At 55.8% G+C, this 17,482-nt stretch overlaps 3 protein-coding genes across 3 annotated transcripts; 2 read left to right on the top strand and 1 right to left on the bottom strand.

Moving 5' to 3' along the window:
• Positions 1–129: 129 nt before the first annotated feature.
• CAOG_07844 (hypothetical protein) lies at positions 130–5,004 on the top strand (the record flags this gene model as incomplete). Its single annotated transcript, XM_004342869.1, has 2 exons — positions 130–140; positions 168–5,004. The coding sequence occupies 2 exons, from the start codon at positions 130–132 to the stop codon at positions 5,002–5,004; spliced, it is 4,848 nt and encodes a 1,615-aa protein (XP_004342918.1).
• A 205-nt stretch (positions 5,005–5,209) lies between these two features.
• CAOG_07843 (DEAH box polypeptide 34) lies at positions 5,210–9,956 on the bottom strand. The gene is made up of 2 exons (XM_004342867.2): positions 8,495–9,956; positions 5,210–8,378 (listed from the first exon to the last, which is right to left on the bottom strand). Exons 1-2 carry the CDS (start codon positions 9,801–9,803, stop codon positions 5,329–5,331), a joined length of 4,359 nt encoding a protein of 1,452 aa, XP_004342916.2. The 5' UTR covers positions 9,804–9,956; the 3' UTR covers positions 5,210–5,328.
• A 1,015-nt stretch (positions 9,957–10,971) lies between these two features.
• CAOG_07842 (hypothetical protein) lies at positions 10,972–17,479 on the top strand. The gene is made up of 10 exons (XM_004342866.2): positions 10,972–11,223; positions 11,382–12,289; positions 12,448–12,724; positions 12,870–13,333; positions 13,453–13,817; positions 13,924–14,082; positions 14,200–14,648; positions 14,754–16,632; positions 16,748–17,022; positions 17,109–17,479. The coding sequence occupies exons 1-10, from the start codon at positions 11,041–11,043 to the stop codon at positions 17,361–17,363; spliced, it is 5,214 nt and encodes a 1,737-aa protein (XP_004342915.2). The 5' UTR covers positions 10,972–11,040; the 3' UTR covers positions 17,364–17,479.
• The last annotated feature ends 3 nt before the right edge of the window (positions 17,480–17,482 follow it).

The following is a 17,482-nucleotide window of genomic DNA, read 5'->3' as shown; positions in this document are numbered from 1 at the left end:
GACAGTCGCGGCGGCTGCGGCTCCCGCGCTTCTGCTGCTGGCTCGACTTCTGCACAAGGTCCGCTTCGCTCTGGTGGCCGACTACGCTCGCCGCGATGGCTGCTGCTGTCGCTGCTCCTCGCTGTGGCAATGCTTGGACTGTGCGCCCCTTCGTTACCAGCCGCCAGCGCGCTCGACCAGCAGGGCGGACTGCCCGCTCCAGACCTTCCCATGACTCCAGCAGCTTCGACCGTTGCTAGCGACGATGGTGATGGCGCTCCACTGGCTCCACTGGCTCCACTGGCTCGCATGAACAACCTCAGAATCCCCAACATTGGGCTGGACACTACGCTGGGCGACACCGCGGGGATTGCGGGCCCGGTCGAATTGGGCGTACCGCTCACGGGAGATTCTCCCTCGAACAACGGTGGCGGTGGTATTACCCTCGGTTCGGGTGCTGGAGCCACGGATCGGGGTGGCGGCACCGACGGCACCACCAGCGAAACCGGACGAGGAACCATGCCCATCTCTGAGCTGGATTGGCTCTGTCCGAACGCGACGAAATCGTTTGGTCTGACTGGAAACTCTCCCGCAGTGCCTTCAAAGTCTGGCTGGATTTTGACATCTCCCAACATGCCCAATTTGCTCCTCGGAGGCATTCCTGCGCTGGCGTCCGTGACCGGCTTTGACTTTACATTCCAGTCCACCTCATGCTACGCCTGCTACCTGCGAGGAAACGTGACGCTCTACGCGATCGCAGACACTGCCAATGCCACGTACGACTTTCTGAGCACCTACCCCAAGTTCAATCTGCAGGCCTCCCCGCCTTCATCCAGCCTCGGCGCTCTGCAAATGTACAACCTGGTCACCTTCCCGGTCTTTGGCAGGCCGCCTGGCCCTTTGGTCAACCGCACGACGACGACGACAACCACAAAGCGCCAAGCCTTGCCGTATACGGATCCTGAAGATGCACGGCTGCAGATGATGCGGCGCGAGGATGATGCCGACGACAACGACAGCGACGAGTGCGAAGGCGATTGTACCAACGTGCGCCGAGCAGACACCGCCTCGGATTCGACGGAAGCAAAAGTCCCGCCATTCTACTTCCCAGCAGCTGGTCGGTTTGCTCTTGTCGTACTGAACACAACTGGCCAGGTGCTTGCCTTCTCTCCTCCGCTCGACGTTGCGCTGGTGACCAACAGTCTGAGCCTTGTGCAAGGCCCCATTGCAAACGTTCCGCCGCTCGTGCAGCCTACCCAGCCTCTGACCAACGTCTTTTTCACCCAGGTCGCCTATCCCGTGGTGGTGCGAGGGGACTGCCAGTCTGCCGAACTCTTGATTCTGCGTGCGTACGACGCCGGCAACAACATCACCCAGTCGTTTACAGCCGTGCTCAACGGCTCTGTGACCTGCAACCAGACCTACTCTTACGCAACATTCGCTGTCTCGCTGACCACCGGCTCATGGAGGCTTCGTGTGCACGGCTCGCCGATGCGCAAAAACTTTCCAATGTTGGCGCTGCCAGGCAGGTTTGAATTCTATCCTCGGAGCATCTCGATCGCCGGCTTGTTTGAGCGAGGGCTGTCGTTTGGCTCGCTCGTGGCGGACATTGAGCTGGCCTCGTACCTGGCCGCGTTCATGCTCAACACGAACAAGACACTGTTCGCCAACGTCATGCCCTACACACAGTTCAATCTGGAGCGCCAAGTGACAAATTGCTTTGATGCCACGGTTGCAGTCGAGGCGACCATTACCTCCATTCAGGAGCAAAACGTCAAGGGCATCATTGGCCCGTTCTGTTCGTCTGAGGCGCCTGCCGTCACCACCGTGGGCGCCGTGTACACTGTCCCAACGCTGTCATACTCGGCTTCCGACGCGTCGCTTTCCAACAAGGCCATCTATCCGTATTTTGCCCGCCTCTCGGGCGGTTTGCTGTTGCAAGCGCGCCTAATGTCCGAGACGGTGCACTACTTTCAGTGGAAGGCAGTGTCCCTTTTCCAATTCTCTTCACTGCGACTGGACGATTTGTTGCGTGTGCGCCTGGCCGCCTACAATGTCCGAATCATCGGCGACGTGGAGGCAAACGGCTTTTCGGACTTGACCAGCAAGCTGCTTTTGATTCGCGCGCAAAAGTGTCGCGTCATCCTCTTTGGCGGCATTGCCGGTGTGGTGCCTGCTCAAAACTTTGTCAATACCCTCATCAGCTTGAACATGACCGCCCCAGAGTACACGTGGATCATGTCCACTTCGTTCGCGACGCCCTACGGCACGGCCGTTCTCAGCCACCCCGAGATTTTCCCTCCCCTTGCCGGGTCGTTCGTCTTTACCGTCTATCCGACCTACAACCAGACAATCCTCGCCGAGTACTCTCGGCTCCGGTTTGGGGCTGCGCCATCCACCTGGGGCGCCGAATTTGCGACGGCGTCGCGGGCGGCGGTGAGTTTTTCCTCCCTGCAGTACTCGTCCTTGCCAGACTTGGCATACGAAGCCGTCCTGGCGTACGCGCATGCTGTGCACCAACTTGTGCACGTCAACCGCACGGAGCCCACAGGCGCTGCCATCAAAGACGCCCTCTTCAACATTGATTACGAGGGCTTGTTGGGTCACATTTTCCTGGATGCGAATGGTGATCGGCAAAACACCTTTGCCGCCTCTCAATTCCGGTACTTTCCAAAGGACAACCTCAACTACACGGCTCCTGCACTCCTCATCACCTGGGATCGCCAGTTCCATGCCAATATTTCCGAGCTGTACCAAACTCCGGACGAGTTTGGCAATGTCGGTCTCCACTGGCCCAACGGCGTGGTCGGCATGGAGCCAGAAGACACTCCTCCAGCCTATGTCTGCACACTGCCGTGCATCAATGGCACGTGCATCGGGCCCGATTCGTGCGTTTGCACACCAGGGTGGCGCACCGAAACGTCCGTCATGTCGTTCAAGCTGTCTGCTGCGGAGTGCGGAGCGCCCATCTGCGGCGGCGCCTACGGCTCTGTCTGCGTCCAAGGCACTTGCATTGCCCCCGGTCAGTGCCGCTGCTTCGATGGCTGGCGAGGCGAAGACTGCGCCGAGCGCATTATTGTCTTGTACCAGCGCTCGGCTTACAAGGCGCCCATTATTCTTGCCTTCACGCTGCTCTTTTCGGTCTTTGCGCTGCTTCTCGTGTTTGTCCTGTTCCTGTCGCCCGCGCGCCGAATGCTCGTGCTCCGCTCTGCCTCGCCTCGGTTTTTGATCTTGATTCTGATTGGATGCATCCTCGCGTTCGGGTCTGTCATTGTCGAGTATCCGTACCCAGTCACCACGCCCCGCTGCGTCATCCGAAACTGGCTCTACCACCTCGGGTTTGTCCTGTCGGTCGGCGCCCTGTTGTTCAAGACTTGGCGCGTGGCGCACATCTACAACGCTCGCACGACCTCGCAGTTCCGCAAGATTGACGACCCAAAGCTCCTTGTGATGCTGGCCGGGCTGCTCTTTGTCTTTGTGTTTTATCTCGTCATCTGGACGGCCGTTGATCCAGCAGTGGCCGAACTGATCGAGTCGAATGGCGTTGGTTACTACCGGTGTCCGACGAGCGCTTGGGAGTCGGTCATCTCGGGCGGAGAGTTGTGCCTGCTGCTCTGGGGAGTGTGGGTCGCGTTCAAAGTCCGGAAAGCGCCGACCACGTTCCACGAGGCCAAGTTCATTGGCATGTCCATCTACAACTGGCTTTTCACTGGCGTCTTGGTCAAGGCCATCATCCTCTCCGTGGCCTTGAACGACGCTGACACCATCTACATCTTGAACGGCGTCTTTGTCTTTGCCACATTCGGCGTCATGATGGTGCTGGTGTTTGCGCCAAAACTCTACCTCGTGGTGGAAGGCAAGGGTGATGCCATCTACGGGACTTCGGTGGTCGTTCGTCATCATGTCGCGCCCATGGAGCAGATCAATCCTCGTATGCAGCCCTTCTTCATCAGCCCCGGCGAGTTGCTCTCGGACGACTTTGTTGGTGGCAACAATCCCGTCGTCAATGGACCTCGTCCGACGCCCGGCAGCAACAGCTCGGCCGCGGCCAACCAAGCCGCGCTGGTGCGATTGCAGGATTTATTCTCGCGTCCCGGCACTTCTCGTCATCACAGCGACGACGACGATGTTCTCGTTGAGCAGAATCCTGGAGCAGTGTGTATGGCGGTTCCGGTCGCACGGCCTGGCTCTTCTGCGGATGCCGCAGCTCTGGTAGAGTTGACATGCCCCGGCGGCGGCACGCAAGCTCCAGGCGGCGACCCTTCAGCGACCAACAATCCGGTCGGGAGCCCCAACAAGCTCAGGCGCAAGCTCAATTTCTCCGACGGCAGCGCGTTCTCATCGCCGACCACTGCCACCACTGCCACCACTGCTGCTATTTCATCTCCGCGCTCACATCGGCAAAGTCAACCAATGGATGGCGGTGGCCATTTGCATCATCGCACGCACGGACGCTCGGGCACCACTTCCCCAACCGTCCCAGGCTCGCCGCGACACGGAGCTGCAGACAGAGTTCTGGACCATGCCGAAAATCACCGCGCCAGTCCAACAGATGCTGCACGGGTTGCTGGCGCGGCCGCAACCCCCTTCAATTGGGACCTGTTGTCAGACCACGACCGTGCACTTGCGACTGGCATTTTGCACCATTTGCGAGGGATGGGAGGCCGGCCGCAAGACGACGGCAACATGCCTGGGCTGTCGGACTACGACGAGAACGTCTTGCTGCGAGCCAAGTGCCGCGCTCTTCGCCTCGAAATCCACGACCTGCGCAAGCATCTGGCGATTGCCAGCGGAGTTGAGTACGTCCCCAGCATGGCTGCCTCGCCCGTTTTCAGCTCCCCCAATTCTCGTTTGCAATCGCCCAGCGAACGCTTGTCCCCCAACTGCTCTCGAACGCATCAAAGTCGTCCAATCGTCCTGCGCTCCAAGTTTGGCATGGAATTCAACAGCCCTGGCGAACACGCGGATGACGCCGTGCTGCCACTCGAGGACAGCGATTCGGAAGAGTATGTTACTGCTGTCTAGTTCCGGTGGCAATCGTGTTGTTGCAACTTTGGATTGTGATCCATCTCGCGCGCGGTTCATCTTAGATTTTGAAAATCAGCCTCTTTTGCTGTGTTTTGTTTTCTTTTTCTTCTCTCTTTTCCTTGTTTTTTCTTTTCAACCTCATTCATGTTAACAGTTTACTATGCTTGTGCTTGGTGTGTTTTCGTTGTTTTTGTTGCTTGTTGTTGGTTTTTCGTTTTGTATTCTTTTGTGAATTCTCAGTCGTTTTTTTTTTCAAGTTGGACACATGTACATTGAATTGGAGTATTGCGAGCGAGGAGACACACACAGCACCAAAAGGCGTCAATCACTGGTATGAGATGCTCGATGTTGCAGGATTTGAATGCTGGTGAGCATCAGAGTTTCCGAACAAACCGAACAAAAGTATGCGGCTGCATTGGCTGGCGGAGGCGGCGCAGCCGGTAGACCATTATGCTCCGAGTGCTGGCTCTCAGTTGAAGCACCACAGCCCGAGAGATGACTCGCCTGCTCCGTTTCGCTGACAATCATGTGGTGCCCACACCGAGGACAATCCCAATGGCGTTTGATCAACGAGGCAAGCGAGAAGGCCGGACTTACGTCCTCGACAACACTGTCATCGAACTGCATGCGCGCTTGGGTCGGATTGGTCGACGAGATGCCCCCAGTGTGAGTCTCGACATGCAATCCATCGAAAACAAACCAAGGGGTCAGGTGAACACACGAGACGGACAGATGCAGCCGCGAGTGCAGCGGCCCACTGGCAACGACGCCATCACCACTGGGTGCCGTATCAGTCGCTCCCGTCGCATGATTGGCTTCTTCATCGCGCAATGGCAAGATTCGGCCCACCTCCGATTGCCTGGCTTTGGCGAGCGTGTACTGAAGCGTGTCGTTCTCAAAGAAATCTGAAATTTCCTTTGCAAGCACCTCCACCGTCTGAGGACTATCCATCGCCCAGTTGGGCGCGTCTGCAGCCACCGTTGCCAGCGTAGAGACCAAGATGGCGGGGTGCGTCTGATAGACAGACCAGTCGGCAATGAGCTGCGACGCGTCGTCAGCGTGGTGCACGAGGCCAAGCGCCCCGTCGGCTCCTTCGCCTCGTCGGGCATCCGTCGCTTCAAGCTTGGATCGTACAAAAACGTTTCGCATCGTTCGAATGCGATATGCCGGTGCGAGAACGGCCGCGGCAGCTGCCGGCGTCCCAAAGTTCACATCCAGCCATCGATCGACAATCCATCGTGTGCCATCGCCATTTGTCACGATGGAATTGGCGCAGCACGCAAGGGCCTGAATGGCCGGTACTCGAGTGACGTTGACCAGATAAGGCTTGTTTGTCTCCAGCAAATTGACGTAAAACAACAGCGCAGGCTGCTTGCTCGGAGGAGGCTCCTCCGCTGTCGTCGATCGGGTGGTGGTGGTGGTGTTGCTGCTGTCAGCTCTTGGCGCGACCTCGTTAATGTTGCCATGGTCTTGAGCCAGAAGAAGCAAAGGATCCGTGGCAAAAACGGACTGCGGGTGCAACAGGACAAAGTTTTTCGTTTGGGTGTGGAAGACTTGCTCTGAATCGCGCCTATTCCAGTTGTTTTCGTCCGGCAGAGCAATGTTGGGGTATAAGGCACTGCACAGAATCGCCTTGAGCAGCGCAGTGGAGTGCGAGCTGCCCTGTTCCAGCGTCCGTTGCATGCTATACAGGTCGGCGTGAAGCCGAAATGACAAATCTTCCAGGCCAGCCGCGCCGGAATGGGAGCGAGAGCCGTCAACGTCCGGATTGTCGCCGCCTCCATCATCGTTCTCGCCGTCGGTTGCCACGCCGCCTTCCTCGTCAGGTCGTAGCACCTTCACTTTGCGCACGGCGAGCTGCTTTCGGGCGAGGTTGAGCTGTCGTTGGATGGACTTGCGCGCCTGCTGCTGCTCATCATCGCTGTCATCATTCTCTCGCCGCTTCCGAGAGGAAGAGGATTGAGCAGAGTTGTTGTTGCTTTTGTTGTTGTTGTTGTTGTTGCTGCTGCTGCTGCCTTTGCGGGAACGTTTGGTGGAGGAACTGAACGAAACAAAATCCGAGTTCCAAACATCTTCCGTCGCAGGATCGCCTTCTTCATCATCGTCGCTATCACTCTGCTCGGTGGAAATGAGACGCTCTTGCTCGAGGATTTGCAAAAACTGACGACGGAGTTTGGTAATTTCGAAAAGTCGCTGTTCTTCCAAGCCGTTCCGCCGACTCCATTCCCTCGAGTTGTGGTGTGACTGGGAGCCTGGACGAGCAGCAGAGTCCGCATTGGAAGCGCGAGCGCGACTGAGCTTGATGGCGAGCCATTCGTGGTAGGCATTCATCAGCGTGAATGTGTCGCCATGCGACGAGAAAAACTGGCTCATCTCAGACGTGCTTGACGACGCAGAGGCGCCAGTCGCCGTCCCACCGCCAGATCGCAAATGTTGGCGCTGTTGTCGTTGGTACTGATGGAGTACAGTGTTTTGGAATGGCGTTGGAACTGTCAGCGAAGCGGCAAGGGTTGTGGCTGGGTCTGCAACGCCAAAGACAGACGCGAGAACAAGCATCTTGCCGACCACCAAATCGACTGGAAGACGGGCAAGAATGCGCCCCAAAGGCAAAATGCGCTCACTAGAAGCGGCAACGCCAGCGGAAGCATCGAGTCCAGACTGAGCTCCGAGCAATCCGGCGGGCCGCTCTGCCGCGCCATGCTCGACCAGCGAGGCCAGAGCATCTTCGATCTTTGACAGCGGTGGGTTTTCAATAAACTGAAATTGGCGAGGGTGGCCACCCATCGCCAAAACCTGCAGCAGGACTGCCTCCAGGGGCATGCGCTGGAGCTCTGGTGTGGAAAATTCCGGAAAACGGTCAAACTGCGCTTTCGAGTACAACCGGTAGCACACGCCCGGGCCGGTACGGCCGGCGCGTCCTTTGCGCTGCTCAGCACTCGCTCGGCTGATGGTGAACTCTTGCAGTCGCTGCATGCGTGTTTCAGGATCGTACGCCATCTCTTTGACCTTGCCCGAGTCGATAACAAAGCGCACGCCGTCCAGCGTCACAGACGTTTCGGCAATGTTGGTCGACAGAATGCACTTGCGCATGCCTTCCGGTGCCATATCAAACACGCGGTCTTGCTCCTCGACGGACAGCGCAGAGTGCAACAAGAGCACAATCCAGGTCTTGGTTCTGGCCGCGTAGGCCTTGGCCTCTTCCGCGAGCGTGAGAATGTCTCCCATGCCACTGAGGAAAACCAGCACATCTCCGCGCTCGTTGCGGGGCACCTGATTGTCGATTCGTTCCAAGATGTGCAAGTACACGCGTGGATCTAACTTGTCGGGTTTTTTCTTTCCTTGGACATTGTTGGGTGCGGCTCCAGAGACACCTACATGCGTGCAAACGAACGCAAAAGGGACGCGATTAAACATGTTAAAAAGGAATTCAGCGACGCGCCCAGCCACCTTCAAAGCAACAAACAATATACGACAGACAAAAGCGTACCCAGTTGCGCCTCGACTGCCGAGACGCGCTGAATGTCTTGATGCTCCACGCTGATCGGATAGAGTCTGCCCGGTACACGCACAATCGGACAGTTGCCGAAATACGCCGAAAACAGATGGATGTTGATGGTGGCCGACATGAGAACCAGCTTGAGATCCGGGCGTTGGGGCAAAATGTAGCGCAGAATGCCGAGCAGAAAGTCCGAGCTCAAATGCCGTTCATGCACCTCATCCACCACAATCACATTGTACCGTTCCAACAATGGATCGTTGGCAATTTGCCGCAGGAGAAGGCCTTCGGTGAGAAAGAGGATGCGCGTAAACCGCGTCTTGGTGGCCTCGAAGCGGATTTGGTACGCGACCCCGGAGCCGTACGCGTTGAGCGTTTCGTAGCTCACCCGTTGACTAAGAGCAACACAGGCCAGACGCCGGGGCTGCGTGCAGGCGATGCGAGCATATCCAGCGTCCATGAGGAACTGGGGCAGCTGCGTTGATTTGCCACACGCCGTGTCGCCAGCCACCACCATCACCTGGTTGTTGGCCAGCACATCGAGAATGGCGTTTCGGTAGTGGGACATTGGCAAGGCTGCACGAGCAATGGCCAGTTTGACCGTCTTGGCGTACCGTTGGCGCTGGAGATAGGTCTCAAAGTGCGACAAAAGCAACCGGAATTCGCCAAGTTGCTCTCGAGTGATTGGGCAATCAGCAGACTCGGCTGCCAAGGTCGTGGCACCACTACTGCTTTCCGCATCTTTGACCGTGAGTTCCGGCGCATCGCCATTGTCGTCATCTTGGGCCGTGCTGCTCGAGGCGGCGGGTCGGGCAAAGTACCGCGTACCCATGGCTCCTGCAAGACGGTCGCGAGTTCGAGCACGGTCCAACGGGTTGCTGCGTGCCTTCTCGCGCAAGAGCGCCCCCGAGTCGCGATCGAGCAGGATGAGCACGGTCGTGCGGTGCTTTGGGTCGTACGTGTCTGCGGCAAGGCTATGCCGCGCCAGAAACTCGCGTTCGCGGTCGGACATGGCTGAACTGGTTTTCTGGGCCTGATCTCGAGATGAAGAAGGGTCAGGTTTGTTCTGGTTGGCCTGCTGCTGCTGCTGGCGCTGGTGCGCAGCGAATTGTGCAGCAAACGTCCAAAACTCGCTGTGCTCGGGGCTGCCAACGAGCAGATACGGATTGTCCCTGTGTGCGCCCTGTGTCTGCATCATGCCTTGATTGCCCAGTTGCAGGTTGGCCGCAGTAGCAGCAGCATTCGGCGTGAAGAACCGACCGTCAATCCAAGCGCGCACAGATGGGCGTTCCAGCCACATGCCGCCGCCATCGTCGCTGCCTCGTCCAGCACGAGTCCCAGCTCCAGAGCCACTGCTACTACTGCTTGTCTTGTCTGCTTCCGCCGAGCGAGTTGGATTGCGATCTCGGTCTCTGTCTCTGTCTCGGTCTCGGTCTCGGTCTCGGTCTCGGTCTCGGTCTCGGTCTCGGTCTCGGTCTCGGTCTCGGTCTCGGTCTCGTCGATAGTCACGATCCCGATGCTCTCGAGAGCGACTTGCGTAGTCTGTCGAGTGGGAGTGATGACGGTCGCGATCGCTGCCACCTGAACGAGACATGTCAAGTCCTCGGCTGCTGAGACTGACTGACAACAATGGAGCAGCTGCAGCAAAGTGAGACTGGATTTGATTGAACACTCTCGAACAAGTATTCTAGAAGTGTAATGGGGGAAATGGGATGAGATGTGGACGATCAGAGACTTGTTTCTGAATTCTGAGTCGCGTTGACAGGTTTTCAGCGCAGAATTTGACGATTGTTTACTTTGTACTTTTGGTTTTGCGAGTTTCATGCTATACTCCAATGGAAATACACGACGTGCTGAATGAATGAATGAATGAATGCGAGCACTCGCTTTGCTTGCTCCTTTGTTCCAGTTCTGACAGCTCGTTTTCCGTGCAATCGCACGCAATTGCTTGTGAATGTACCGACCGAGGATCGAATGGGTTGTGTTCATTACATGCATTCAATGACTTGTCCAAATGCCGCAGTCTTGATTTTTTTGAGTGGGGGGCTTTTTCTGTCTTGGCAAATGCGCGGCTGGCTTGGCGGCACGGCGGCTTGGCAGCGATTCGCGCCAAAACGTCGCTGCGTCTCGGCGGCTCACCCTCGCCTTCTGCAGCCACAGCCACAGCCGCAGCAAGCACAGCATCCACAGCCACGGCAATCACAGACCCGCGCCGCAGCCAGCAGTCTCCCCGTTGCAGCTGGAGGGACGATCGGCCGCCGCATGGTTTCTGGTGCTGCTTTCTCAGCGCTTCCTGTCAGTTTGCCTCCATCAACGTCACTCTCGCATTCTCCCTTCCAATCTCCCCGTTTTCCAATCTCAACCAAACGCGCATTCGTCAGCATTTTCCTACACTCAGTTCCAAAAACAAAATCAGATTGACAGGACTTTTGACTTGTCTCGATTTGGAAGCGTTGAAAGGCTCAGTTTTTGTTTTTGAAGTGTTGGTTGTTTACTTTTTTGTTTTTTCGTTTCAAAAGCTTGGGCTGTCCGGCGAGATGAAGCGAAGCGCCATCGTGCTCGATGACGATGATGATGAGGCTGATAGCATTGCCATTGCTGGTGAAGGTGGTGCAGGGCGAACCGATTCTTCAACACCGCAGAAACAGAAAACGGCTCAGGAAGCTCAGGGGAAATCGGCTCAGGACGCTCGAAGACTGCGGTTGACAGACGATGCTGCGGTACTTTTGCTTTGATGGAGCGCAGCTGTTGGCGCTGTTTATTGGCTGGCATGGGAGAAGATGTTGTTGATCGCGTTTGTTGTTGATGGATCAGTTCCAAATCTGGACTTTTCGTTTCACTTGACCTGTCTTTCGTGCTTTCATTTGAACGTGAACAGATTCCTTCGAACGAAGAAAAGTGGTCACTCCCTGAGCTTGCTAGGATAACATCAACTCTGCCAGTTGACGTCGATCTCACGGCTGACGATGAAGAAGTCAAACACGATCAAACCAGTCTCGCTCCACCACCACCGGCGTTGGAACCTGCATCGACCCTTGTCATGCACAATACTGACCAGTTTGACCACCAGTTACACTCTGCCGCAAGTGCCATCTCGCACACTCCTTCAAGTACCCGCTTCCGCGGTCTTTTGCTTTCCTCTCGCAGTCCTTCAAGTGTCGGTTCCCATCGACAGTTTGCAGTACCGTTTGGTCAACCCGCCGATCGCCCGCAGAAAGCACAATCTCTTTCATTTTCAACGCCAGGGTCAAGCATAGCCTCGATGACACCAGCCAAAATGTGGACCCTGCTCAATTCCATTAGTTTACCCGCTCGCACCGCCCCACTTCCTCCCCCTTCATTGCCACCACAATCATCGGCGTTTCAGTTCCATGCTGCCACATTCTCCACCAGCGCCACCCCCGGCCAGGCCAAAACCCCAAAGACTCCCCGTACCAAAAAGGTCGCCGCATCGGCAAGTGGCACCCAAGCTGACTTGCCGTCTGCGCTTGCGCCGCCCCAACCCCAACAGCAAACGAATACCGTGGCAGGCGAAGTTGTCGGAGCTCTTCCAACAGCAACTACACCAGTGCCTATCAAGCGCGCGGCTACTATGGCGGTCTCCACATCGGAAGCAGAGAAAGCGGCAAGATTGGCTCGGCGCGCAACCATTCGAGATGCTGAAAATACGGCAGCACTGCAGGCCATGGTGAGACGCCAAGAACAGCCAATCACGCCTTCGAGCCCACTGAGAATTCTCGACTCTACCAGCTCGCATGAGGAGTACGAAGCATCGCAACAGTTCCGGTCAGTCTTTGTGTTTCTTTTTTGTTTGTTTGTTTTTGTCGGTGTTGGTGTTGTTGTTGTTGCGATGATTAGCGAACGTCAAGCGAGTGTGTTTGGCAGTTCCTTTTGATGCTCACACACTCCCATTTTTCCTCTTGTCATTTCGCAACTGTATGCAGACGAAGTACACTCCTGAACTCTAAAACGCACTGGATTATTTTCTCGGACCTTCATGTTCGCACGAGCACCCTGGATGTCTGTCGTCGGGTACTGCAGTTTGTGCATCAAAAGGCCGTCAAACACAATGCTGGAGTATTGTTTCTGGGAGATTTCTGGGACACTGTCCATTCAACTGGTTCACTCAACGTGCAACTGCTCGAGCAAGTGACACAAATGATGCGGAGCGTTTGGTCGCCAGAAACGCCGCTGGTGATGATCCCCGGCAACCACGATCAGGTACGGAGAACGTTTGGTTGGGCGAACAATCGGTTGGCTAGTTTTTCTGTGTTTCTTTACTTTTGGTTTCACTCCCCCATTTGCCCCGCACCCCTCCCCCCTTGTCTTGCTCACTCGCTCATGCACACACATTTCTTCTCTGCAGAGCAACGTGGACGGACTGCGGCATGGATTGCACGCATTGGAAACAGTCTTTCCATTTGTGGCCGTCTTTTCACATCCCATCATTTTGCGTGGTGCTCTCTGGATGCCCTACCGACGCAACGAGGAGGTGCTTCTCGAGCATTTGCGGGCTGCAGTGTCCAATCCTCAGGTCTCGACCATCTTTTGCCATGCTGATCTGAAGGGCGCGTTCATGTCTGGCAAAACCATGCCCTCGATGTTCGGAATTGATCCCAAGCAGCTTGACTTGGATCGGACGCAGTCCTACGATGCCACGCATTCGCCAGTCATGCTCTATTCCGGCCACTACCATTGTCCAGCATTCCACCCGACCAACTCGCAGATCATGTACATTGGCTCACCGTACCAGGTTTCAGCCTCCGAGGCCCATCAAGTGAAGCGGTTGGTTCATCTCAAAATAGAAGATGCTGTTTCTTCTGGCCAAGCGTACGTAGAGCTGGTTGACAACGGCTTTTTGGTTGTTTTGGTTGTTTGTGTGGCGTTTGTCAACTCATCACCTGTACTCGCACCACTCCCATTCGCGCTGCGTACTTTTGCTCTCGCAGCATTCGCTGGGTCAACCAAGGCGACATTCTCATTCCCGAGGACATCGCGCCCCGCAACTTTCAAGTCTTCTCCACCGCAGACCTGGCCCCGATTCAAAAGCTGATCGAAGACGGCCATATTCGCGCTGGCGATCGCATTCATGGGCACTTGTCTGAGATGGAGTTTGCCGTCGCCAATGGCGAGCAGTTGCGCAGAGAATGGACCGACAAGGGGCTGCGTGTGACCATTCGTGTGACGCGGGATGCTACCCTCGCGAGCGATTCCAATGTTGCCCAGAGCGTCAAGCACGAACTTTCGCCACGCGAGTCGCTCCTTCAGTTTCTAGAGCAGCGCTCTTATTACTCGAAAAGCGTCGGGTTGAAAGGTAATGCAATTTGTGTGTGGTTTCGTTGTCCTGTCAGAATTCGTCATCGCTCAACACCCCCCTCCACACTATTGTTGGGATTTGCACTGTTGGGGGTCTTCTTTAGCGATGGCGATGCTCGATCAAGCCATTTCTGTGCAGTCCGAAACGACCGAGCTTGAGCACAAGGAGATTGACTTTGAAAAAGTGACCTTCTCGGGATTTGGTCCGTTTCGATCCACTACGGTTCTCGAATTATCCGATCGCGGGCTTGTCGTCGTCGTGGGTGAGTTTTCCTGGTTTTTTGTTTGCACAGGTGGCGAGAGGCTTTTGCTGACTTCTACCGTGCTTCGAGGCTTGCCACTCATCAACTTTTGCTGTGTGTGTTCATGCTGACGTGCAGGAAGCAACCAGGACGACGCCGAGCATGCACGCTCCAACGGTGCAGGAAAGTCCATGCTGTTGGGCGTGCCATTCTGGGTCTTGTTTGGCACGGACACTCAAGGCCGCACAAGCCAAGCTCTGCTCAACAAGAACACAACCAAAGATGCAGGAGAACCCGAAAGCACCAAAATAGCAGGGTCACTGGAGGGCACCATCAACCGGCAGAAGTTCACGTTGACGCGCACTTCTTCCGTCGCCTCCAAGTTCAAGGACACGATGACTCTGAAAATTGGAGACGAAGCCCCAAAGTCTGCAACCCAAGAGCTGATCAACCAGCTGTTTTGCAATGTTGCTGCAGATACAGGTCGCAAGGCTGTCGGTCCAGCGCAAATGTTCCTTCTCAACACTGTCTTTCACACCGCCGCAAGCAGCAAGCAAGTCGATGTCTTTGAGCAATCGGCTGCCGAGGTGAGCGTCGCTCTTGGTTGTTTTTTTGTTTTCTTTATGATGATTGCTTGGTTTTGCGCTTGGGTCGTGTTTTCCTCACTCGGGCATCTCCCTTTGCAATAACAGCGTTCATCGATGCTTCAGTCGTTGTTCGATCTTGGGGTCTGGGTCAAGGCGCACGACTTTGCGAAAAGTCAGCTCGATCACGTCAAGGCCGAATGCTCCGTGGCACAAAAATCCGAAACCACGTTGACCGAACGGCTTTCTACCTCCAAGCAGTTCACACAAGCCTTTGAGCACGATAACGCTGCAGCACAAGCCAAGTTATCCAAGGCCGTGAATGCGCAGGCACAACTCGAAACGTCTTTGTTGCAACTTCCTCCGCTGGATGCCGCCAAGATTGCTGTTTTGAAGCAAGCAAGGAACGAGATGATGGCTTGCCAACGACAGTGCGTCCTGATCGATACCAGAATTGCCGCCATTCACGAGACTTTTGACAGTCTTGCCGCTGCAGTCAAAGCTGCAAAGCAGGCCCACGATCCGACGTCCTCGACGATGAAGCCAACTTTGTTGTTTTGGAATGACGACAGTCATCAGTCATCGCTGCAGAGTGCGCTTGAGGATCTTCGTCGAAGCAAGTTTCGCCTCGATGGTGACCGACCGATGGTACCGTCCACTGGCACCAGTCTGAGTGCAGTGGCACTCGAGAGCGATGCATACGAGAGGCAATTTGCATCCCTGTTTCCCGGTTCGGCCAAAGTCAAGCAGCAAAAACAGGAGCGTGCTCGGAAACAAAAGGGTTTGAGTGTCAGCGGAGTCCGTTGCCTGTTGGCCGACCTGATCGAGTGTGAGTCGGACGTCATTGCGGAAGCGCTGGGCTTTGCCCTCTCGGCCGACCTCTCTGCCGTGATCTGTGACGACAAAGCGGTTGCCTTGCGCCTCGTTGACGAGCTCGGGCGCGATGGCAAGGGTATGAGCTTCATCTGTCTCTCCGACAACGACTCCTCGTCCCCTTGCTCTTCGGCTGACAAGCTGCTTCCCGATGCTCTCAAAGAATTGACCATCCCCTACAAATTGCATTCGCGGCTGGAGGCGGCCGATTTCTTGCCAGAATTTGCAGCCGCGCGGCAGTTGATGGCCCGTGTGCTCGTTTTCCCCAACCTGGACCAGATGCGTCGTTTTGTTGCGCGTGGCGAGAGTGACGCCGTGGACCTGAGCTCGTACACCCTCGTGTCCGTCGATGGTTGGAAGGTGACACCTTCTGGCGTCCTCGTTCATGGGCGCAGTTTGCTTCCAGTGCGCGTTCAAGCTCTCTCCCACACGGAGGATGCCCCAACAAGCGAGGTGACGGAGCTAGATGGAGCGTTTGTCGCGCAGAAGCGAAGCGAGTACAACTCATGGCTTGCAGAGAGCGAGCGACTCGAGCTGCAGATTCAGCGGCTGTCGTCCGTCATCCAACACTTTGAGGCGCTGGCGAACGAGTTTGCGCGGTGCAGCGACCTCGACAACAGCGACCTGCCAGCCATCTCTGCTGCAACGAACTGGATACCCAGCTTTTCGGGCACGGTCGATGCGTTTGAAAAACAATGCGCCGCGTCAAGACGAAAGCTCCGCTCTCACTGGGAAGAAACGGTTGGAGAACTGCCGGCGGCGAATGCGGTCGCCTCGAAGTCTCCCGAGGATTTTGCCAGTCTGCGACAACAGATGTACAATCACGTGACAGCAATTCTTTCATCCACGGTGACATCCGAAACCATGCAACGAGAGCTGGATCGAGCCAAGGCTGAGGTCTTGATGCTGACAAAGGACGCCGAGGAGCGAAGTCGCCGCCTTGCTGATCATACACACGCCGTGACCAAGCTCGCGCAAGACCTTGAGGCGTTGACTCTGAATCTCTCCTCCTTGAAGGCCTCAATTTCAGAGTGGGAGCAGGTCGGAGGTTCCGATGGCATTTTGTCGAAACGTAAAATCGTGCCGTTCGTCTTTGAAGCCATGATTCGACGATGTAAGTCGGCACCTTCTTGGGATTTTGCTTTTGAACCTTGTTGCGGAAGGGATGGCACCTCTCATTTTGTTTCAATGGTTGTTTTTCGACATATTTCGTTCGTTCGTTTGTGCAGTGCAAGTCTTCCTTGACGCCTACATGGCAGCGCTCGCAGGTCGTCATGTCCGTGCAATCTTTCATATTACGACCAACGAGAGCAGAAGCGCGCTTCCGGATGTCGTTGTTCGCTTATCGATTGGTGGGACGGACTTTCAGCAGCACAAGTCGCTTGCTCAGAGTGCTCTCAGCAGCGGACAGCGACAACGGTTTGAGCTTGCGCTGCGGCTGGCCAAGGCAGATTTACTCAGCGAGCGCCACCGTGTGCGGTTTAACGTCATGTTTTTTGACGAGGTGCGTACCATGCAAACGGACAGGGGTTAAAAGTGAGGCGGTTGGGTCTTTTCGCTCACATGCTGCCCTGTCTTGCTTTGTTGCAGATTTTCAACTTCCTCGATGATGTCGGCCAAAAGCACATTTTGGAACTCCTCCCCCGTCTTCTTAAGCCAGAGCTTGCGCACCGCTATGTCGACCATGGAGGAGATGTGTCCATGTCACTCGATCAGCATGCAGTCCTCGACGGTCACACGCAGATTTCGAGCATCTTTGTGATTTCCCACTTGAGCTCAATGGCCACGCCATGGGAGCAAGAATGTGTTCGTCTCCAAAACGGCCAGGCCTCGTTGAGCGGTTGACTTGACGCAATGACGAGCGTGCGTTTTGTTTTTGTGTCAACAACAAACAAGTTCTTAGACAAGAAGGATGACGTGCACATGTACCTTCCAAGAAACTCCACTGAAATCAAAAAAAGAAT

This window comes from Capsaspora owczarzaki (genome assembly GCF_000151315.2).
Source record: "Capsaspora owczarzaki ATCC 30864 unplaced genomic scaffold supercont2.16, whole genome shotgun sequence".
Lineage (NCBI taxonomy): Eukaryota > Filasterea > Ministeriida > Capsasporidae > Capsaspora > Capsaspora owczarzaki.
The sequence above is the reverse complement of the archived record's forward strand: the minus strand, read 5'-3'. Positions and strand labels throughout refer to the sequence as shown.